A 26,148-nucleotide genomic window follows, 5' to 3' on the forward strand; every position below is an offset into this window, starting at 1 on the left:
CACTGTTCAACTGGTACTTATTTTATCGACCTCGAAAGGGTGAACAGTAAAGTCGATCTCAGCAGCATTGGAACACAGAACAGAGAGACGTACGAAATGTTCCTAAGCACTTTGTCCGGCGCGCTAATACCGCCTGAACAACAGCAATAACAACGACGACGATGACAATGATGACGATGATGATTCTTTTTAACAGATGCACAAGACATGACATTATGTGGGAAGGTGTTAATCGATTACAACTATTGATAATTATTTTACGGAGATGTACTTGCACAGCAAGTGACCTGATCTGAGATCGTGTGCTGGAACGAAAACAATTGCAGCGTAGAAGGTGTTTATAAGCCATTTAAGCCATTTAAGAAACACACAAAATCCTTTAGATTCACTTCAACATTTAAATTTAATTTGCCAAAATATTTTCGTCGCTTTGAGACCGGGACCTGTTCAGAATTTTGTCAGTGAACAGGTCGCGATCTCAAAGCGACGAAAATATTTTGACAAATTAAATTTAAATGTTGAAGTGAATCTAAAGGATTTTGTGTGTTTCTTAGATAATTATTATATTAACCCCGAAACTATATAAAACAAATTTAAGCTCAATAATAACAACTAAAATATACTTACGTGTTTTCTGGCTTTTTGTAAGATACTCGTATAATCGGGCAATATTCTTGCTGTTATGGGCTATGTTTCTATTTCCCGTAACAGCATAATCGTATTTGCAAATTTCGCTAAATCGTTCACGACCACATAAAACTTCTGCGTCAGTTGGAATGGTTAAATTAGCCGAACTACCTCCTACAAATGATGTGTCACGTGCCCTGAAATGTCTAAACAAGCTTTTGGTTCTGTTCAGAACGGCCCCTGGTGAAGAACAATAACAAACAGAATAATAAGAAATGACAAGAGAAACGCTACGAAGAAGCATATTTGTAAACATACGGTTGATCGATCAAATAGGGTCAGTCATTATAACCAAAAATTTTTGGTATCATTTATCCACCATTAGTCGTGTTTCGCTTCATTATAGCAGTTACAAAATCGTACATGTGGGAGAAACAAGTAAGTTATCTCCTACGGGTACAGTTTTTAACTCCTATCAGCAAATGAGGTGAAGGCACATGGCCTAGTGGTTAGGGTAGCGGAAACTATTTAGAGCATAGTTTAAGCTATCTTTTCGTGGAATAAGGTTTATGTTCTTATAACCTGTGTTAATTCTGTAACCCTTTAAAAGGGAAGATAAGAAAGTTCATTTTCAGCACTTGTGCTTTGGGAACCAGACAAAAATTGCTGCAGCTCGGCTGGGATGTGTTACCCCACCCTCCATATTCACCAGATATTGCTCCATCGGATTTCCACTTATTCAGGTCTCTGTAGAATAGTCTTAATGGCAAAAACCTCAATTCCTTGGATGACGTAAAAAGACACCTTGATGAATTCTTTGCCATGAAACCACCTCAATTCTGAGAAGAGGGTATTTTCAAGTTAAAGGAAGGATGGAGACGCATTGTGCAACGAAATGGTCCATATTTGGTTGATTAAAAATGTAATGGCAAGTATTTATTGACCTTTTTCTTTCTTTTAAAAGTCGGCACAAACTTTCTGGACAACCCTATACTTTTCTTCTGTATACACGTAATGACCAACACATTATGAGCAAAATTGGATAAACGGAAACTGTATGGGACCCCATCGGATGTACACACACACATAGACACACACACACACACACACACACACATACACACACACATACACACACATGCACGCACACACATACATACATACATACATACATACATACATACATACATACATACATACATACATACATACATACATACATACAGAGAGTGAGCATGCTCATCGCATTGTATCTCAGTATTCACACTGCCATGAACATAATATTTCCAGCAAAACAGGCTCACTTCTTTGCATCTCAGCCTTCTCATGTCCTCCACATTCAATGTTCGTGTTTTTCCTACTTTGCAATGCATAACAATGGATAAAATGCAGTAAGAAGACAGACAAACTTTAAAAAAGCGTTACAACTTACAGTGAGTAATATTCCGTGGTTGATCATCTGTGGGTTTATCATTCCAGGATCCCAGCAACCCATTAACTTTATACTGAAGAATATAAAATATCACAATATTTAGTGAAAAAAAAAATGTGTAGTAATTCACTCCGTTATTTATATATTTCTTAACTACCCACAAGAGGGAACAAACAAGGACAGACACACGGATTAAGTCGATTACATCGACCCCAGTGCGTAACTGGTACTTAATTTATCGACCCCGAAAGGATGAAAGGCAAAGTCGACCTCGGCGGAATTTGAACTCAGAACGTAGCGGCAGACGAAATACTGTTAAGCATTTCGCCCGGCGTGCTAACGCTTCTGCCAGCTCACCGCCTTAGGGATGACCTGCATTCAACAACAGGCATGCATGCTTATACGCATTTTTGATACTCCGCTTGCTCACGCATGTACCTGAAATTAAAAGAAAATTATTGAGGGAGATAATGCACTAGATTGTCAGTTTAAAGGTTTTCTTAGTTCAAATCCTTATGAAGTATTTATTCGCCTACTTCAGAAAGGCATTAATGTTTACGAGCTTCAGTTAACATACACGCCGGGTAATTTGTGAAAATCTCATCCATAATTTCCTGGTGTCTCATACAGAAGGAAATTAATCTTTCATTAACTTAATGAAATTAAAATGGAGATAAACAGCAGCACTATATCTGTGGAAATTACTACAGACGTCTTTAGATGCAATGGACATGCCACGTTAAAACCCTTATATACTGATGTAATGCAAAGTTTGTAGTAATATATCTGTGTGTGTGTGTCTGTAAATGTGCGTATGTAATACATGCAACACACACATATACATACACATTAATACATACATGCATGTACGAAAGGTGGTGAAAAGTTCTTGGCTTTGGGTAAAGAAAAATACAGGAGGGTCAGTTAATTAATCGTATTTAATACATTCCCCTCTCAGATTCACACACTTTTTATAGTGGTCCTTATGTTTTCTAAGCCCTGTGAAAAAACCTGGGAAGGCTTAGCCTCTAACTGGGCCTTTCGCGATATCCCTAAAACCAGGAATTTGTCAGCGCCCCATCGTACACGTGCAAACCCATACATGTTTATGTGTTTTCCCGTGCACATACATATTTATGTACTTACGACCGTCTTCATCGGGTTCACATTTGCACTATCCAGTTGGCCACAGCATTGTGTCAGAGGTGAGAGTAAGAACAACCGCCACGGACAGAGGTACGGTTGAGTGGTAAAGAAGCTTCCCTTCGCAAATGTGTTGCGAAGGCAAACCTTTTCAGGTTCGATCCCTCTGCACAGCGTTGGGAGTAAAAAATAGTAGACAGAAACTAGGAGAAAATCCGCTGGGAAGGTAGGTGCTTTGCTTAACCAGGAGATTAAACACACTTTAATATTACAGCTGGCCATTAGCGACTTCTAGAAAAGTCCACTCCATTGCGAGCATTCACGTCAGGTGCCCGATCAAACGATAGCTTTGAAGCGTTTGGGGGAGGACATTCGGCGAACGCGATCGGATCTGTGGAGCGCGAAAAAGTGGATTCTACACAACGATAATGTCCCTTGTCATCAAGCTCTCCTCTCTCTTGAGTTTCTCGCCAAAAACAACATGGTATTGCTTCTGAGCTCACTCTATTCACCAGATTTAACACCTGCGGACTTTCATCTCTCCCCCAAGATGAAAATGCAGCTCAAAAGTCATCGTTTTAACACTGTTGTCGAGGAGATCCAGAGCGATTCGCAGAAGGTTCCCGACCCGCTTACCGAAAATGATTTCCAGGCCGGATTCCAAAAGTGAGCAGGAAAGCTGGGACCAGTGTATTGCTGCGCAAGGTAACTATTTTTAAGGAGATGGTGTTAAAACTTAGGTAAATAAGTTAGTTTTTATTAAACATAACACTTCCAGAAACCTTTCCACTCTACCTCATATACATACATATATACATGCATACATACATACATACATACATACATACATACATACATACATACATACATGCATATATATATGTACATATATATATGTATGTATATATATGTATGTATATATATATATATATATATTATATAATGTATGTATATATATATGTATATATAATATATATATATATGCATATATATATGTATGTATATATATATATATATATATATATATATATATATATATATATATATATATATATATGTATATATGTATATATATATGTATAAACTCACCTCCTCTCTTCATCCGACCCTAATCTCACACGGATTCCCACACACTTCCCACATTCAACTGCCCCCATCCACCTACACATTTTGCTTACCGCCTGCCTCAGTACCCTAACTACACACACACACGCATCACTATAAAACATAGTTACATGCTATTCTACTCGTCACTCATTTCGCAGACCATTACACACGCATACCCACAACACCTTTCCACTCCACATGCACCAGAAACGACCGTTTCTCATCACCCATACCGCACAACATTATCCACGCACCTCACACACAATCTTCAATAGCGACACCACATATATCATTATACGAGCAACCACACACACTGTTGAACTCAATACACGCATCACACACCATCATGCACACTTCCACACCCTCATAAGCACATGATACCTGAACTCAGACAATATACACATACACATACAACATGCACAAGCACGTACAACACGCATAGGTAATGATAGCTTTCACCCACAAGCATACGCTATACACATGCACACTATTTGGTCACACACACACACATACACACATACACATGTGCACACACCACTTGGAAAAGCACACATCAACTGGTACACACAACACACACACAGCTTACACACACACCTTACACACACATACATACACACGTCAGACTCACTCGCCCCCATTCACACATACACACTCACAAACACAAACGCACGCGCACTTTAGTTCGTTGGGATCACTATTATTATCTCCCTTTCGTTCAACCTATTTTTTATTATCTCCCTTTCGTTCAACTTTTTTAGTCATCCAGCCATGTTGGGCCGGTAAACTCTATACAGTTTTTTTCTCTCTCCGTTATTTTATTATTATTATTTTTTCATTCTCTCCATTATTTTCTCCTATTCCTTTCTGTCGAAGAGCATAGGCTCGAAACGTGAAAGACTTTTCCATTTTTCCCGAGCGTTAAACTAATATATCTGCTTGTTGTTCCTACACCTGTGTTCGTCTTTCATATTTTTTTTTGTAAATTTGAACATTATACATATATATATATATGTATGTATATATATATATATATATCAGGCATGGAGCTTACAAATATAATTCCAAGTGCAGGCTTTGCTTATTAGAGAAAATGCACATATTATTCAAAGACAATAATTCTTTGAATCAAAGAAGTGAGTTAATGAACTTATGTAGGCACGCGGCTAAATTTAAAATGTCGAATATAAATATACCATATGGATAGAGTATATATTTTGTATTTTGATTTTTGATTTTGATTTTGACTCTTGAGCGCTACGACGGACCTATAGCAAAGTCTTATTGTTTCTACATATATATTAGGAAAAACCTACAAACTTTGTTTTCATGTTATTGTATTGCATAAGATTACCTTGATTATTTATATTACCTTGATTATTTATATTACCTTGATTATTTATAAATGACCCAAAATAGGATGTTATATTTTATTTTATATGTCTTTCGTATATATTTTTATTAATGCACCCATTTTTTAAAAGCAATGTTTTTTTAAAAAAAGCAATGTTGTCAAATTTAGAATGTTTATATAAGTTTGTGTATAGCAAAGCATATGTATTTGTAAGCATGCGTATCTGTGTATGTGTAAGTGAAAGTATGCTTGTGCTTAAGCACGCATACACACGACGGTATGTATATGTATCAATTCAAACTTGTGTATGTATACTGGCCTCTATAGATGCCAATAATATCGCTACAAGTTTTTCCCCACCCCTCCTTCGTTCCTTTTTCTCTCTTTCCCTTTCTTTCGTTCCCCCTCCTTGCTCAGTATATGAGAATTGCTACATAGATGAATTTTAGCTTGCGTGCGAGACGGTTTGCGTGAATATATGTACACATGCTTTTATGTGTATAATTTAGATTCATATTCATACGTCTGTATATGTATGTATGGCGTTTACGCGCATCCTTTTGTGTATGTTGATATATATATGTGGATTTTAATATAAATATGTATTGCAGTATTTATAACAGGTTTAATTTCTATGCATTATTTGTACTGTCTTCATTAACGGCAATAGGTTTTTTCCTCGGTTTTTTCCTCGGATTTTATAATTTTTATAAGTTTTTTTATATATATATACATATATTTTTGACCTTTTTGTTTATCGCTCGAAGATTGACCGTTTTTTCTAAAGGGCCAATCAAACAAGTCCATTTCTTTTTAAAGGTGTAGCGTTTGTAAGAGTATAGATTGAATTAATATATATGTTCCATTCTAGCAAAAACTGTCTGATGAACGGCAACGAGAAACTCAGAGTAACAGATTTTGTTGAATTTTCTGTTGCTTAAAATAAAGTATATATATATATATATATTATATATATATATATAATATATATATATATATATTACATTAATGAAGGCAATGATAAAAATATTAAAGGTGAACACATACTAGTGTTGTATTCATTTCCCTAACAATGTATTTGTAGCAATTACGCGTAATCCTTATCTCTTTATACATAGATACATAAATACATACATACATACATATATATATATACTACAAATATAGTATCCTGTATATATATATGCGTGTGTGTGTGTGTGTGAGTGTGTATGTATATTCATGTTTTTAATAAATATATATATATATATATGCATATGTATATATAAACATATATATATATATATGCATATGTATATATATACATATATAAAAAGTATGTGTGTGTGTGCCCAAATATCTGTGATGTGACACAAGTGTGTGAACATGGAAGGAAACACATAGATGTGATTCAAAGCAAAGCGTTCACTGTGGATGTGAAAGAGAGGGAGAGAGTGAGGGAGTGAGAGGGAGACGGTAATTATCTAATTAAATGAATACTGCGTATTTACACCAGACATCCAAGTGGATACAAGCGATCATAAGAGGGCGCGATGCGAGAACTGGAAATAAAAATGGTGGATGTAACGTGATGTAGCGTGTAACGTCAGGTTGTTGAAGTGTTTTGGCTGAAGATTTAATTACAGTTTTGCCTATAAGACAAGCTATAAAAAAAATCAAGCACAAATCAAGGAGTGACCCTTAACGTGATGATTCCATCTGAAAGAAATAGTAAATTATGGTTTCAGATCATAACTTACCATCTTAAAATTCGTGAAACACTTATCAATATGCAACGAGGTACATTAATTGTCCATTAATTATAGCGAAGAAAAAAAAAGCATAGGGTATTTATAGTTCTGATGATTTCTGCTTGTATATCGACCCGATCGAGTCTTGCCTACGACTAGACAAATACAGACGCACGCGCACACACATATACACGCATACATACACATACATTTATGTATACATACATACATACAGACGGAAACTGAAAGAAGCCTGTCGTATATATGTATATATATATATGCGTGTGTATGTTTGTCCCCCTAGCATTGCTTGACAACCGATGCTGGTCTGTTTATGTCTCCGTTACTTAGCGGTTCGGCAAAAGAGACCGATAGAATAAGTACTGGGCTTACAAAAGAATAAGTCCCGGGGTCGAGTTGCTCGATTAAAGATGGTGCTCCAGCATGGCCGCAGTCAAATGACTGAAACAAGTAAAAGAGAAAAAAGAGTATACATACATACATACATACATACATACATACATACATACATACATACATACATTCATGCACACACACATATGTGTATATATGTATGTATATAGGGTGCTGAAAAGTTCCTATCTTTACTCTTACTTTTTTACTCTTTTACTTGTTTCAGTCATTTGACTGTGGCCATGCTGGAGCACCGCATTTAATCTAGCAAATCGACCCCAGGACTTATTCTTTGTAAACCTAGTACTTATTCTATCGCTCAACTTTTGCCGAACCGCTAAGTTACGGGGATGTAAACACACCAGCATCGGTTGTCAAGCAATGTTGGGTGGGAGGAGACAAACACAGACACACAAACATATACATACACACATGCATATATATACATATATATATATATATAATATATATATATATAGTATATATATATATAATATATATATATATATATATATATATATATATATATATACATACATACATATATATATACATATATACGACGGGCTTCTTTCAGTTTCCATCTACCAAATCCACTCACAAGGCTTTGGTCGGCCCGAGGCAATAGAAAAAGACTCTTGCCCAAGGTGCCACGAAGTGGGGCAGAACCCGGAACCATGTGGTTTGCAAGCAAGCTACTTACCACACAGCCACCCCTACGCGTGTGGGTAAAGGAAAATACTGGGGGATCAATTAATTATGATTTTATCCAGCATAGTCCTCTCTCAGATTTGCACACCTATTGCAGAAATACTTCAGTTTTTCTTAGCCCTGTAAAAGAACTCGGAAGGGTGGGCCTCCAACCAAGCTTTTCGCGATACCCTTAACGCCAGGAACTTTTCAGCACCCCTCGTATATATTGTTTTGAGTATTTGATTTCTGATGGTGTCTGTGACATGCGGTAAATCTTGCAGACTCTTAGACATGTCGGAGGTCGTTAGACTTCATGTTTGATCATAAGTAATTTCTTTTATAGCGTACCGAATTGTTGAACCAATAGAGACCCTCGCCTTGAATCACAGAAACAGAAAGTGAACTTGGGAAAGAAATAAACAGAATGAGCGATCAGATAAAGGGGATGAATGAGGGAAAGAGGAAGTGAAAAGAAGAGGAGAAGAGTGTAATAAACAGAGAGAGAGAGAGAGAGAGACTTTGTGTGTGTGTGTGTGAAAAGAAATAATGATTACAATAGTAAAAGTCGGGCAAAGAAAGATGTAAATGTGTAGGTTAGACGAGAAAGACTTGACAAGAAGGCGTTTTAAAATAGGGAAATTTTCAAATTGCTTGAAAGAGAGAAGTAGGTAATCGGAATAGTAAATAAAGAGATACAAAGAGAGGTTTCGCAGATCCAAATAGCAAATGAATAGTTGGTGGGAGAGAGAGAGAGGGGGGATGAGAGAGAGAGAGAGAGAGAAGGAGGGAAGGAAAGAAATATTTATTCCTAATTGTCAAAGATAATAGGAAGAAAAAAAATTTAACTCATGCCTTGAGGCGTCAAGCGAACTTACAGAAGAATTGGTTCATTACACTAAAGCGCACAAATATGTAATGTCACACGCATGTGCACAAAGGTGCAATTAACCCCCCCCCCCCTGCACACAAATACACAATGACACATTCATGCACAAATGTGCAATGACATTCAGACACACACACACACACATAGGCAATTACAAACTACGCGCATGTGCAATGACAGATTAAGTCAGTGGTATAACTGCCGTGTCCCTTAATTCAGTCATACCATTCACAACAAACCTAGTTTCAGTACGTATATACACGCTGTGTATATACACGCTGCTGTGTATATACATAGCTATTCTCAAACTGAAGAGAGATTCTCATCCACACACACACACACACACATACACTCACACTCACACACAAACACATACACACTCAGATGCGCGTAGAGACAAACATACATATATGTATGCCCATGTGTGTGTTTGTAGATGTATAATTGTCTAGGTAGACAGACATACAGACAGACAGAAAGAAAGACAGACAGACAGACGGACAGATAGATAGATAGATAGATAGATAGATATATAGATAGATAGATAGATAGACAGACAGACAGACATACAGACAGACAGACGAACAGATAGATAGATAATATTGTGTGTCTGTGTATGTGTGTGTATCTGTTTATGGGTATGTGTGTGTGTGTGTGTGTGTATGTGTGTGTGTGTGTGCTAGTGCGTGTATATAGAAGCGCATGGCTTACTGGTTTTTAGTGTCGAACTCTTACTCTTTTACTCTTTTACTTGTTTCAGTCATTTGACTGAGGCCATGCTGGAGCACCTCCTTTAATCGAGCAAATCAATCCCAGGACTTATTCTTTGTGAACCTAGTACTTATTCTAGCGGTCTCTTTTGCCGAACCGCTAAGTTACGGAGACGTAAACACACCAGCATCGGTTGTCAAGCGATGTTGGTGTGTTTACGTCTCCGTAACTTAGCGCTTCGGTCTCTTTTGCCGAAGCACTAAGTTACGGAGACGTAAACACACCAGCATCGGTTGTCAAGCGATGTTTGGGGAGGGGAGACAAACACAGACACTCAAACATACACACACACACACCACACACACACACACACACACACACACACACACTACATACATATATATATATATATATATATATATATATAATATATATATATATATATATATATATATATACATATATATATATATATATATATATATATACATATATATATGTACATATATGCGACGGGCTACTTTCAGTTTCCGTCTACCAAATCCACTCACAAGGCTTTGGTGGGCCTGAGGCTATAGTAGTAGAAGACACTTGCCCAAGGTGCCATGCAGTGAGACTGAACCCGGAACCATGTGGTTGGTAAGCAAGCTACTTACCACACAGCCACTCCTACGCCTTGATCATAAGATTGTTATTTTGATCCCTGTACAGGGCAATGCGTTGCGTTTTTGAGGAAAACACTTCGAGTTGCTCCAATTTGCTCAGCTGCCAAAAATGAATAATCCCGCGATAGCTCGGCTTTCCGTCCAGGTATGTGGGGAGTACATACGCCAGATAATATGGGGGACCGGCCCTATGGGTTTTATATATAAGTGTATGTGAATCATTATTTTCATTTTTTATTTTCATATAATTTAATGGAATAACTAGATAACAAAAGTTGCTGGTATTTCTGTTATTTCATTACACTCGTTTCTTCAATCGATAATCAGTAATTAATAATTAGTACATATTATATCGATTGAGAGCTTAATGTAGCCGTAACAGTGAACGTCAATCTTATTTGGCAATTTGTTGCTCACCTAACGCATCTACTTCTACATACACACACACACACACAAATAAACACAAACAAACACACACACATTTACACTACACACACACTCACACACATATATGCATACATAGTGTCTGTCAACTCGTAGACGAGTATGACCATCACCGACAAATTACTTATCCTTGATGTTGCGTACTGTAGCTATGATCAATGCTTGTGCTAAAATTTGAAGTTAATGACAGCTTTGCACAACAACACAATGATTCTCACCTACAAAACAAAGCTATCCAGAAACAAACAAATGCAAGAATATGATATTTGTAGTGGAACGGGTTTCATTTCGTAGTTTCCTCCTCCTACAAAGACGTGACTAAACAAAGACTTGGGATCTCTCACTCTCAGCTGTCGGATGACCGTTAACTCTGTTGAGCTCATCCGCCCTTTGACACATTTTATTTTTAGTCCTGCATGGTGTCCAAATAAAGCTACATTCCTACCAAGCAGGCTTAGTAGGGTTGCCGGTTTAGTAGCCGACAGCCCAACTATGCTACAGGTTGTCCTCAGTTACATGGTACCAGTAGCACTACATGTGATCTGACATACATTTTGGCTGTTCCACGCGTGAACGAGGAAGGCCATCACTGACTCTAAGAATAGTGTACACTCAAGTAGCAAAACTCATAGAAAATGATATCAATGCTTCTGCAAAATTCTAGGTCCAATAAATCTTGAACGACATCACAAAGATCATTACTATCCTTAAGTTGCAATGCTCATAGAAAATGGTAGCAATGCCTGTGCAAAATTCTTGGTCCAATAAATCTTGAAGAACATCTTATGGACATGATCCAGAGACAAACCGAGGCAAGGTATTTAATGCCAATGTGGGTTGTTGTGTCAAGAATTTGTGAGCGCATTGATCCCAAGCGCAAAGAAAAGATCTCCAGAATGTCCAATGGTACTCCCGGCATATCCGGTTTTATATCAAACTGAACTTTTCCTAGAGACATGCTTTAACTAAAGCTTAGGGTTGCCTCACTCCTAATGGCCTTCTAGCACGCGGACACCAACCCGGAATTTCAGAGTGTCAGGACTATTGCAAGATAATTGTTGAACATATAATGGGTTCGTCCGTCCTTTTGACATTCTTGGTTTTAATCTTGCTGAGTTTCTAGCAACCATCTTCACTAAGCTAGCCTGGTGGGTTGCCAGTTTAGTCAGCGACAACCCGACCATGCAACAAGTTGTACTGGACTTCATTTCACCAGTAACACTCATGAAAGACCTCACAGGTGACCTGATTTGACATGCATACATACATACATACATACATACATACATACACACATACATACATACATACATACATACATACATACATACATACATACATACATACATACATACACTCACACGTATTTATACAATGTTTAGGAAATGCACTTACTTTAAGGTCTGGTGGTGTGACTACAACCAATTGCATCATATCATATTTTACAGACACTCGAACTCCAACGCCGGAACTGGTTAGAATAGTGAAATTGTCTTGTTTACCTTTTCGGCTATTATCAATAATTGCTACTTCTGAAAACAATTGAAATTTTAAAAATATTTGTAGCGGAGTAAAGAACTTACAAAGCTGCAAAATAGAAAATTAATAAAAAGGAAAAGAAAAGATTAATTATCAGTTATTATTAATGCAATACTTTGGGGGAATCTTAAAGATAATGCACTTTATATTTTTATCAAAATATTTTTATTGTTCTTGATTCATAATGATTTTGCTATGACGGCCGTGGACTTTCGCTGAGAAAATCTTTCATCTATTAAACCACCAACAACAATATCATCATCATCATCATCATCATCATAGTGTTGCCATTATTTTCGTCTTTTCCTTTATAATTATTATTGTTGTTTTAGCCATCAGTAAATGATTGCTGTTGAGCAACAACTAAGTCCCAGCTTTTATTGAAAAGACAATTTTTCTACACTAATACCTCGAAAACACCACGGAATGTATGAATATCTCCAGAATGTATTTCCCTTACCCTAAAAACTATGGTTTTGTATCCATGTGAACATTCAATTTGTTACGATACTCTCTTGACTGTCCTCTAATAGAAAAGGTTGATAGTAACTCTAAAAGTATATTTGCTTCAGGGACAGTAATTCGATATTTCAAAACTATGAATGATCTGAGATATGGACACCAAAGAGAATTAAAGTTTTGGACAAGTTTCACAAAAGGAAACAGAAATAATCCTGAAGCTGGAGAAGTTCTTCTAATCCATAATGAATTCTTTGGGTCTGTTTATACAAGGATTGTTTTTGTACGACATGTCACCAACAACTGTTGTATGAAATATAGATCTTTGCGATTTCGGTGAAGGACAATTAAGTTGTGTAAGGTCTATAGCTTTGCGGAATTGCGTCTAAGGGAATTCGAGACAGTCTCGTGAGTAGAAATCCCCGAAACTTTAGCTGCACACACCAGCCATCACTAACAAGGGCTTCATCGGACATAGAATAGTCCGCCCTTGAGTATAATACGCAGGGAATTTTTAAGGGGCTGTACTTCTGAAAAACCTAAACCTTGTGTATAATACGCACCCCTTCTCTAACATAAGTCGTGCGTAATTAAGCCAGCAGCAACATAGTCGAACAAACACTTCTGTGCATGCGTAATACAATAATGGTGATGTTCTCAGCTGTTAAATGGGAATGTAAATATGTTTGCAGATTATCTTTGTTACATGTTATTCTGTGTTCTGAATACTTTTTATTTTAATAAATGTTGCTTACTGCAAGTTATGGATGATTCTTTTATGACTTCATTGCTCTCAGGCTTAGCTTAAGGTATTTTCGCGCCCGACATCACAAAATGCGTCTGAATAAACATTGCCGGACAGCAAATAGAGACTCGGACATTGCTTAGAAAATATTTTCCATTTTTAACCTCGTATATAGTAGGCACTAGGGATTTTGACCTTTAAATTTTTGGGGGAAAATGCGGATTATACTCGAGGATTTACGGTATTTTAGATAATAAATGTTATATTTACATAACCACCCTACTTAATTATAATAATATTGTTTATCTAATCCATATCATTAGGGAGTAAATGAAATCAGTATCTCTCAAAAACAGCGAGACTAAACAAGTTAACACCAGAAGTAAATCTAGTGAGACCCCTTAAAACAATTACGATTTGGGGGTCTCCTGCAACCATATTAGTGACATACGATGCATTTCCACATTTTATGTTTTATCTTTTACTTTTGTCGGTCATTAAACTGCGGCCATGCTGTGCTTTGAAACAGTTTCAGTCGAATGAATCGATCCCAGTACATTATTTTTCTTAAGCCTCGTACTTATTCTATCGGTTACTTTTGCCGGACTGCTAAGTTACGGGGATGTAAACACACCAAAACTGGTTCTCAAGCGATGATGGGGACAAACACACACACACACATATATATATATATATATATAATAAAATACAAAATGGGACAAGAACGCAAAACATCCGGGCAACTAGGTGATACAAAAGGGGAAAAGAAAATATCCAGATAGATGATACAAAAGAACACGCACGGGTCATTCGAAGCCTTTTATCTTCAGTCAAGAACCGGATCATCCTCGCAATTTCGGCTGATTAATCTTGAGATTGCTCCGATCTGGCCAACCCCAAGGAAAAGCTAAGCTATATATACGACAGGCTTCTTTCAGTTTCCGTCTATTAAATTCACTCACAAGGTTTTGGTCAACCCGTGGCTGTAGTAGAAGACACTTGCTCAAGGTGCCACACAGTGGGACTGGACCTGGAACCGTATTGTTGGGAAGCAGGTTTCTTACCACACAGTCAAGCCTGAAAGTTCTCATCTGAATATAAAACGTCCAAACAACTGTTCGTATCCTACTGTAAGTAAAGACAATCTCCTCCCTTTTAACGACCCCAAATGAAGAATTAGAAAGAAAAGAAACCCACACGAGTAATACGTGTGTACGACAAACCTAATTATTGTAGTGCACTTCTTCTAGCGTTCTTTTATACCACCGACTCCAGCACCCACAATAACATAATGTTATTAATGTATAATTATACGTGATTTCTTAAATATGATAATTAAATATTGAAAGCTGAGTAAAAGACAAAAGCATCAAACGCAAAGAATACAAAATAATAACCACATATTAACTGATCTATAATTAGAATATTTTTTTTTAAATATTTATGATTATTTTCTTGTTCTTGTATTAATCGTAAGTGACGCTGGCAATAATCTATATAGCTTCTTCTAAAGTAATTATCATAACACAGTAATTAGTTGACAACTGATAATATGTTTCAATGTAAGTGTAAATATTAATTGATATCTTAAATCAGAATCAAAGACTTTAGCATTGTGGCCTTTGGTAACTTAAATTTGGATTTTCAAAACAAATATTTATTCAATGCGAAAATATTGAAAATCTCATTGATTTTTCGAAAAAATGTATCAAATCTGTTTTTATATAAACAACGCTGACTGAACTTAATTTCAGATGTCTGTATGTGTGGATCCTCACATTAGAAATGTAAATTTGTTGGAATTTTGAATTTCTTATTTTTATGTGCGTGTGTCTTTATTATACAGAAAAATTATGTGTATATGTGCATGTGTGTGTTTGTGCATATATATATATATATAATATATATATATATGTGTGTGTGTGTGTGTGTGTATGTGTGTGTGTGTGTGTGTGTGTGTGTGGTGTACTGATGAGGTTAGTGAAGGCGCATGGCTCAGTGGTTAGAGCGTCGAGCTTACGATCGTGAGGTTGTGAGCTCGAATCTCGGACCGGGCTGCGTGTTGTGCTCTTGAGTAAGACACTTTATTTCACGTTGCTCCAGTTCCCTCAGATGCCAAGCCGTATCGGCCCCTTTGCCTTTCCCTTGAATAACACTGGTGGCATAGAGAGGGGAGGCCGGTATACATGGGCGACTGCTGGTCTTCCATAAACAACCTTGCCCGGACTTGTGCCTGGGAGGGTAACTTTCTAGGTGCAATCCCATGGTCAGTGTCGTGACCGAAGGGGATCCCCGACTGATGAGGTTAAATATTAACGTCTGTGAATTTGATCATATCCATAAATATTAACAGTATTGATTAGAGATTTTCATTATGAAAGAAACTATATAAATAACATTCTTACGTCTGTGAATTTGAGCATATCCATTTTCCTCATTAAAGTGTAGATATTCATTATTTACGGAAATATCAAGGACATATTCATCTGTATGAGGGTACCTCATTCTTATTTCAACGTTGCTTTCTTGTTGGGATCGTATAGCCACTGCTACCAGACTGGTGAATTCTTTGGGCACAGAAGCTACAAATTAGAAAACATACAATTCAGATTTATTTGTCTCATATAAGTAATAAACCCTTCAACTGTTTGTTCGCTGAGGAGGAATAACGAGGCTGAAATATACTCATAGTTATTACCGTACAAACAGACAAACTCCTCATTACATGTTACCTTTAAAATTTTAACCAGTAGGCGTAGGAGTGGCTGTGTGCTAAGTAGCTTGCTTACCAACCACATGAATCCGGGTTCAGTCCCACTGCGTGGCACCTTGGGCAAGTGTCTTCTTGGGCCGACCAAAGCCTTGTGAGTGGATTTGGTAGACGGAAACTGAAAGACACACATCGTATATATGTACATATGTGTGTGTGTGTGTGTGTGTGTTTGTCCCCACAACATCGCTTGACAACCGATGCTGGTGTGTTTACGTTCCCGTAACTTAGTGGTTCGGCAAAAGAGACCGATAGAATAAGTACTAGGCTTACAAAGAATAAGTCCTGGGGTCGATTTGCTCGGCGAAAGGCGGTGCTCCAGTATGGCTACAGTCAAATGACTGAAACAAGTAAAAGAGACTTTTAATTTTGGAGTTCTCTCTCTAGCTTTTCTAGAAAACAATCCTCATTAAGAGTGTCCTAATAGTTGTAGATAACGTTATTTCGCTCTTCTTCTGAGCTCCTCAGCGCTACTGATTATTTTATTTTATTTTTACGGGTGTATTTTCAATAGGTTTCAAATTCTTTTTACGATTGCATTACGTTAACCCACTCCTACCCAGTAATTTGCTGTGTTCTTTTTTCTGTCAAGACTGTTTGTAGCGATATGAAAGAGATTTAACTGTTGTTTCTAGAAAACCTTGCGACCACGTACAGTCGTGTTCTCGGGCTCGAAGCATCGTTATACGTAGTTGCTGATAATCAGATAAAATCTGATAACTATGATTATACTATTTTTCCTTTCAAATCCATTGGTTTTCACTCCTCAGTTATCATATCACATTGTTCACCACTTTAGATATCAATAGTTAGCGAAACCAGTAAGATGCACAGAGGTCAAAATAGTTGGTCCCTTGTAGAATGAGTTAGGATTTTGTTCTCATGTAGTAACTAATTGATGTACATTGAAAGGGTTTCTGAATAGAAACTAGGACTCTCTGCTAATGAAGCTCTCACATATTCTTTTTTCCTCTAGGCACAAGGCCTGAAATTTTTGGAGAGGTGGGGTCAGTCAATTAAATCGATCCCAGTAATTCACTGGTACTTAATTTATCGACTCTGAAAGGATGAAAGGCAGTGTCGACCTCGGCGGAATTTGAACTCAGAACGTAAAGACAAACGAAATACCTATTTCTTTATTACCCACAAGGGGCTAAACACAGAGGGGAGAAACAAGGACAGACAGACGGATTAAGTCGATTATATCAACCCCAGTGCGTAACAGGTACTTATTTAATCGACTCCGAAAGGATGAAAGGCAAAGTCGACCTCGGCGGAATCTGAACTCAGAAAGTAACGGCAGACGAAATACGGCTAGGCATTTCGCCCGGCCTGCTAATGTTTCTGCCAGCTCGCCGCATATTAAATGCACGCCTTGCACTTTATGTTGCTGAATTCTACTTTCTTCTCATATTGTATGCATAATTAATTCCTTTCATCTTTTGAATTTTATAATATCGTGATGGGAAAGCAGTTTAATTATCAGTTTCGAAAGAACAACCAATCAGCTAACGCAATATGAAAAGATACTCTCTCTCTCACTCTCTCTCTCTCTCTATATATATATATATATATCTATCTATCTATCTCTCTCTCTCTCTCTCTCTCTCTCTCTCTCTCTCACTATTATATATATATATATATTATAGAGAGAGAGAGAGATAGATTGATAGATAGATAGATAGATAGATAGATAGATAGATAGATAGATAGATAGATAGATAGATAGATAGATAGAAATACATGTATATATATACATATTTGTATGTTTATATATATTATATATATATGTATATGTATATATATACTATATACATAGAGGCAAAAATATTTTCCTAAATTCACACACACGCACATATACACACATATATAAAACATGAATAAATATACATATATACATAAATGTATGCCTACATAATACAAGTATACCTACTTATATACATTCACACTAATTGACAAAAGCATATACGTACGTACATATATGTATGTACGTATGTATGTATGTATGTATGTAAGCATGTATGTATTATGTATGTATGTATGTATGTATGTAAGCATGTATGTATGTATGTATGTATGTATGTATGTATGTATGCATGCATGCATGTATGTATGTATGTATGCATGTATGTAAGCATGTATGTATGTATGTTTGTATGTATGTATGTATGTATGCATGCATGCATGTATGTATGTATGTATGTATGCATGTATGATGTATGTATGTATGCATGTATGTATGTATTATGTATGTATGTATGTATGTATGTATGTATGTATGTATGTATGCATGTATGTATATATGTATGCATGTATGTATGTAAGCATGTATTATGTATGTATGCATGTGTGCATGTATGTATGTATGTATACATGTATGTATGTATGATGTATGTATGTATGTATGTATGTATGTATGTATGTATACATGTATGTATGCATGTATGTATACATGTATGTATGTATGTATGTATGTATGTATGTATGTATGTATTTATGTATTATGTATGTATGTGTATGTCTGTGCGGACGTGTGTGAATTAAAAATAATTTTAGAAAGTTAATTTACAAATTATGGAAGAAAAATGGGTTTAAAGCGTACATGCAACGTTGGGAGACCGATCGAAATCTCCTTGAAGCAGGAAGTTCTTATCGTCTGATTGAAGGAGCCAGTACATGCCGAGGATCTGCATCGTGTAATTTTTCCCATCAAATGTGATTACATGAGGATCTCCGAATAGAACACCTGAAAATATTGCAAACATACACCAAATAAGTTACTTGCTCCCTTTCGCTTTTGTTGCTTTCTTACCTTATTATTTCTTTTCGTTTTTTTTTTTAATTGAGAAAACTTATTTTCTGAGACAAAAGCAGAATTTGTTTTAACTGATTTCCCTGAATGGAAGCAACTTCCATTGTTTCCATAGATTTTCAAGAGATTCCAGATAAACGGTAGTAATAATAATAATAATAATAATAATAATAATAATAATAATAATAATAATAATAATGATAATAATAATAATAATAATAATAATGATAATGATAATGATAATAGTAATAATAATAATAATAATAATAATAATAATAACAACAACAACAACAACAACAACAATATTAATAATAGTAATATTAATAATGATAATAATAATAATAATAATAATAATAAATAATAATAATAATAATAATAATAATAATAATAATAATAATAATAATCATCTTTTCTACTCTGGGCACAAGACTCAAAATCTTTGGGTGGAAGGCCAGTCGAGAGATCGATCCCAGTACGCAACTGGTACTTAATTTATCGACCCCCGAAAGGCCAAAAAGCAAAGTCGAACTCGGTGATGTTTCAACTCAGAACGCAAACACGGACGAAATGCTATCGATCCTGCCAGCCTCTAATTTCGTTCCTACCACATCAGCATTCAACCCTTGCTTATATAATATCATCGCCCTAGAATCGACAAAGTATGTATCGGCTAGAGTTTTTACTATTCAGATTTCTAATACTTTTACATTGAGGATAGGTTTTAATATCCACAGCGTTACAGACTGGGAAGATAATCGTGGCTGATTCAATGCTTGAACGACTCAGATAAATGCGTCAGTAGAAAATAAACTCAAAATTTACTCGAATGCCAGCAAAATTTGGACTTCATTAATGGCGCAGAATCTCACGCGCTTTTGTTGTCTAACTCCAGCTCAACTCATGTTTGATCTATGACCAAAGCTATCTCCGGAATGACTAGCACATTTTTTTCACTATAAGACTATATTATTGATTCCAACACGCCCGAAACCGGCTCTGGTTCTATGATACAAACTCTCTGCTTCAAAAGCAATGTATATTAGAACCTTCGATCGCAATTTCACGTTAATTTATCTTTCAGACATCCGTTTAGTAGTGACACTCAATTTGCTAAAGCCTTCATTATTTTCAAAATTAATTGAAACAATGAAGGTATAATTTAACATAAAAATGTTAAGCCGGTCGGTGAATAGGTCTACCATTGTTCTGGCTATTGCTGCTATTTCTGCGATCGAATAGCTAAGGTAAGTTGTGACATTCTTGCATAAAAGTTAATCGTAATCTTCCATGAATGACTGACTTATCTTGTATTTTGAATATAAGTTTCTTTTGTTCTCCGTAAAACCCCATAAAGATAATTGTTTCCTCTTTGAGCTTTCAAAACTACATTCAGCGTTCTAGAATTTGGTATTTCAAAGACACACTCTTGTAGAAAGCGTTTCAGGCGCAAATATCACTGAACATTCTGTATATAATACCTCCAATACGGCTACCTACGTGTATGTATATCGATGAAGGATATATGGATGTATGTATATATATATATATATATATATATATATATATATATCTATATATATATATATATATATATACATAAATATATATACATATATTTGTATTATATATACTTATAAATATATACATACATATATATTTATCGATACATACATACACACACACACACACACACATATGGTCACATAAATATTCATATATTCATACCTGCATATATAATATATATATAACGGCTGTTAAATGACGGTGATAATGACAATGATGATGATGATGATGGTGGTGATATATATACATACATATATATATATATATTATATATATATATATAATATATATTATATATATATATATATAATATATATATATATATGTATATATATATTTGTAAAAATACATACACTCACATATGTGTATGTGTGTGTTTGTGTCTATGGATGGCTTCGTGAAACAAAGTATAACGAAATAATATGTGCATTTCCTAATATATAAGTTGGCACAAATTTGTCTCATGGGGTTGGCAGCGCTGAGACCACTCATGTGTTGTCAGTATTTGTCTCTTTCAAGATATATCCGATATTTTCCTGCAAGTGTCTACCAACTTTATGCGATAATTCAGCAGTTCTTTCCATGCTGCTGATATCGGTATCTGATAGCAACTAAGATCTCTTATAGGACATTTTAATATCAACCATCTCTTTTTAGCTTGGAAGTGTATCATTTCTATTCTGAATTTTCAATTATCATTCTAACCTTTACCGTTTGAGTTCAGTCTTTTGTATTTAATCATATTTTAATATACATTGTATTCTGCGGCTAACTACCTATCTTGTCAATTACTTCTGACGCTGATATCAATTCTAATATCTCCATTTTCAAAGCGATACGAAAGTTCATCTAAAGCTACCTATTCCATCATTCCTTTCCTTTTAATAACACTTTTTCAGCACGACTCTAGGATATCTCCTCATTTCTAATCAACATACACCTAATATCAAGCCAGAGTGATTTAGTTCCAAACACTAGTTTGACGTGGGTGACCACTTACCTCAACATCACAGTTCTATTATAAGCGAATCTTTGGAACATCACCGCTTGACCCAACTTGGTTTCGGCCAAATTTCAGATACATGTTCCTTTCAATATATGTGAATGTGTATGTATGTGTGTGTATATGTGTATGTATGTATATAATGTGTATGTGCGTGCGCTTGTATATATATATATATAGGTTCAGCAAAATTTAGATTCAGATGAATATGGTACTTAAGTCAAAGGCACCAGAATTTTGTATGGCATTATCGATATAAATCAATGGGGTGATTATAATCAAAATAAGCAACAAGTATATCCGAGGTAGAGTGGTACAATTGTTTCATGCTACTTCATTTTATTAAACACTGTAAGTATTACATCAGTTTTAAAATGTCGAGCAATCTTCAGCCACTTATAGAAAATTTACAATCAGAGAATAAATCTACTACAATCATGTTCTTAAGAATGAAATCAACCTCTCTCTCTATATATATATATCCACCCTCTTTATAATGTTAGCAAATGAACTAGAGATAAGAATGTGCATTGTCCGTTTGATTGGAAAATTTCTGTAAGTGGCTGAAGATTGCTCGACATTTTAAAACTGATGTAATACTTACAATGTTTAATAAAATGAAGTAGCATGAAACAATTGTACCACTCTTCCTCGGATATACTTGTTGCTTATTTATATATATATATATATATATATATATATATATATATACATATGCATATATATATGTGTGACCGTGTGCATTTATGTATGATATTCCTTTACTTTCTAAAGAGTTCTTATACCTTCTTTACAAATGGAATCATTTTTATTGGTAATCAATTTTTAGTTTCGCAACCTTGATTTTCTAGTTCGATAAAATAAAGTACCAGTTTAAATACTTGGTTCGAAGTAATCGACTAACCCCTGTCCCTATAACTATTGCTGTCTTTGTGTCAAAATTCGAAAGAATTTGTATTATTACTATTGTTGTTGTCGTTGAACATTGTTAGTTTTCCTCAAAGTGCACGTACCCAATCATCAAATAAAATGGGCATTGTTTTATGAATTGAGCATATCTTGCAATGAATATTCTTAGAGGTACGATCTCTGGTAACTATATTCATATGTAATAATAATAAATAAATGCGCCGTTTTTAAAGCCTAGCCAGGCTCATGGGCCCAGTTTCCCGGTTTCCATGGCGTATGTGTTCCCCAGCTGGACGGGATGCCGGTCTATCGCAGCGTTACTCACTTTTGCCAGCTGAGTGGACTGGAGCAACGTGAAAGGAAGTGTTTTGCTCAAGAACACAACGCGTCGCCCGGTCCAGGAATCGAAACCACAATCTTACGATCATGATGCTGACACCCTAACCGCTAAGCCACGCCCCTCCACATATTCGTATGTAGCGTCCGTAAATATTGAGGTACCCGTCTTCGGCCATGACGAATTATCGTCTTAAAGGGTTTAGTGACTAAACCCTTTAGTCACTAAACCCTTTAGTGACTAAACCCTTTAAGACGATAAGACGATAAACAGAATATAAATGATATCAGGAGTTAAGTGTATTGGTTAGTGATTCCATAAAATATAAACTTACTTGTGGATGGCGCCTTATAAGAATTGCAGTTTTTGGTTGGGCGAAGGTTCATGTAGACGTCGCAATTGGGATCAGCTTGTTCGACTAAACTTTAGTCGAACAAGCTGATCCCAGCTGGTTTTTTAAAAAAACCTGGTACTTATTCTATCGTTGTCCTTTTGACGATGTTGCGTTACGAGGAGGTTAACAAACCAACACCGGTTGTCAAGCAGTGGAGGGTGGACAAACACAAACATAACGACAGACAAACACACACACACACACACGCATATATATTTATGTGCGTGTGCGTGCGTGACTGAGTGTGTATATATCTGGCGAGCTTCTTTTAGTTTCCATCAACTACATCCACTCAAAAAGATTTGGTCGGCGGAGCTAAGAGTGGAAGACATCTGCCGAAAGAGTCATGCTGTGAGATTGAACCCAGAACCATGGGGTTGGAAAGCGTACTTCTTATCACGCAGCCTGCCTGTGCCTATTTCTTTTACTCTTTTAGTTGTTTCAGTCATTTGACTGCAGCCATGCTGGAGCACCGCCTTTAGTCGAGCAAGTCGACCCCAGGACTTATTCTTTGTAAGCTCAGTACTTATTCTATCGGTCGCTTTTGCCGGACAGCTAAGTTACGGGGACACAAACATACCACCATCGGTTGCTAAGCGATGTTGGTGGGGGGGGCGCAAACACAGACACACAAACATATACACACAGATAAATATATATATATATACATATATACGATGGGCTTCTTTCAGTTTCCGTCTACCAAATCCACCCACAAGGCTTTGGTCGGCCTGAGGCTATAGTAGAAGACACCTGCCGAAGGTGCCACGCAGTGGGAATGAACCCGGAACCATGTGGTTGTTAAGCAAGCTACTTACCACACAGCCACTCCTGTGCCTATGCTCACAAACGACTTGCATTCTAAACTTTTTTTCCAAATTAATACTTTCCACGTTAAAGTTTTTTCGTCTGTTCGCTTGTTTTTATTTTTCTCTTCTTTTTGTCTCCCCGATTTATCAGTAATTGATTTTCGTTACAACTATACATCCTTTCTGACAGCCATTTTAAAATTTTCATTTTGCTCTCTTGGTGAGATGCTATTACATTCCAGATGAGCAGCCAACGTGTTACAGAGTATAAATATAAGGACTTCCTCATATTGCTAGCAAAAAAGCTTTTGGTCTTTTTTTTCTTTCCGGTGGGTCTCTTGTATTGTTTTTCTTTTCTTTCATAATCGGCACTGTACTATTTTCCCCTCTATTTACTATTTAGCAGTTTATTCTGGTATACTTAGTAATTCATTGAGTTCTTTAACAGTCTCATAAATACTGATTAGTTATTTCAAGCAGAAAATTGTTGCGGAGTTTGGTAATTCCGGAAGTTTTCTAGTTTATAGCAGATTTTATCGTGAATGCCTCACTAGTCACGTAGGGTCTTGCTTGCACTGTTATTGCATTCTTCAGTTCCTTCTCGTATATTACGATCTTTAAATGGATAGAATGTTTGCTTGTTGTTGTTGCTGCTGTTGCTGCTGCTGTTATTGTTGTTGTTGTGTTGTTGTCATGGCGGCGAGCTGGCAGAATAGATAGCATTTCATCCGTGCTTGTGTTCTGAGTTGAAACACCACCGAGTACGAATCTTCATCTTTTCGGAGTAGATGAATTAAGTACCAGTTGCGTACTGGGATCGATCTATCGACTGGCCTCCCTACCCAAAAAATTTGAGTCTGGTGCCTAGAGTAGAAAAGATTATTATTATTATACAGTAGTTTTATTTTTATAGCGTGCTTTCACTTCACTACCGAGCGCAAAGTTTCTCCGTTTCTTTTAGAGACACGTTGTCATCTACTGGTATTGATACATCAATTAGAAAGCATTTTTCCCTTCATGATCTCTGACAACTATATCTGGTCTGTTGGCCTTGATTTCTCTATCTGTGTGTATTGGCATATCCCAGAGTATGGTTGCTTTCTCGTTTTCTGTGACCTTTTCTGTTGTGTGCCTATACCATCTTTTTTCTGTTGTTATTCCATAATGTTGGCATAGCTTCTAGTGTATGTAGGTCCCAACTCTGTGGTGTCTGTGAATATATTCCTTCTTAGCCAGGACTGGGCAGCCAGAGATAATATGATTTATTGTTTCTTGTCCATTTCCACATTCTGCAGTTACTTGTTATGCTTCTTTTCATTATGTTTTTGGTAATTTCTAGTGTTTGTATGCGTTATCTCTTTCTCTCTCTCTCTCTCTCTCTCTCTCTCTCTCTCTCTCTCTTTCTTTCTTTCTTTCTCTCTGGGTTGGAGAGAGCTCTTCTCTATATAGAGAACACTACGAAGTGCTCAAGAGATTTGAAGTTGAGCAGGCAGAGGTGTAAATGTAAAGTCAGACAAGTTAGTCAAGTCGATTTACACAGAATATTAAATACATTTAATACAAAAACGATGTACATGTGTATGGATATAAAAGAGTCCGACTTAA

At 36.2% G+C, this 26,148-nt stretch overlaps 1 protein-coding gene across 1 annotated transcript in view; it reads right to left on the reverse strand.

The window, feature by feature from the left end:
• LOC115218422 (protein mesh) overlaps positions 1-26,148 on the reverse strand; it is a 93,648-nt gene that overhangs the window by 14,477 nt on the left and 53,023 nt on the right. The window contains exons 11-15 of the mRNA XM_029788227.2: positions 19,319-19,462; positions 16,352-16,528; positions 12,599-12,735; positions 2,060-2,132; positions 628-867 (exon numbers count right to left, since the gene is read on the reverse strand). Of these exons, the coding sequence (XP_029644087.1) occupies positions 628-867; positions 2,060-2,132; positions 12,599-12,735; positions 16,352-16,528; positions 19,319-19,462 (771 nt within the window). The remainder of the gene's footprint in view (positions 1-627; positions 868-2,059; positions 2,133-12,598; positions 12,736-16,351; positions 16,529-19,318; positions 19,463-26,148) is intronic.

The sequence above is a fragment of the Octopus sinensis genome, linkage group LG13 (genome assembly GCF_006345805.1).
Source record: "Octopus sinensis linkage group LG13, ASM634580v1, whole genome shotgun sequence".
Classification (NCBI taxonomy): Eukaryota; Metazoa; Mollusca; class Cephalopoda; order Octopoda; family Octopodidae; genus Octopus; species Octopus sinensis.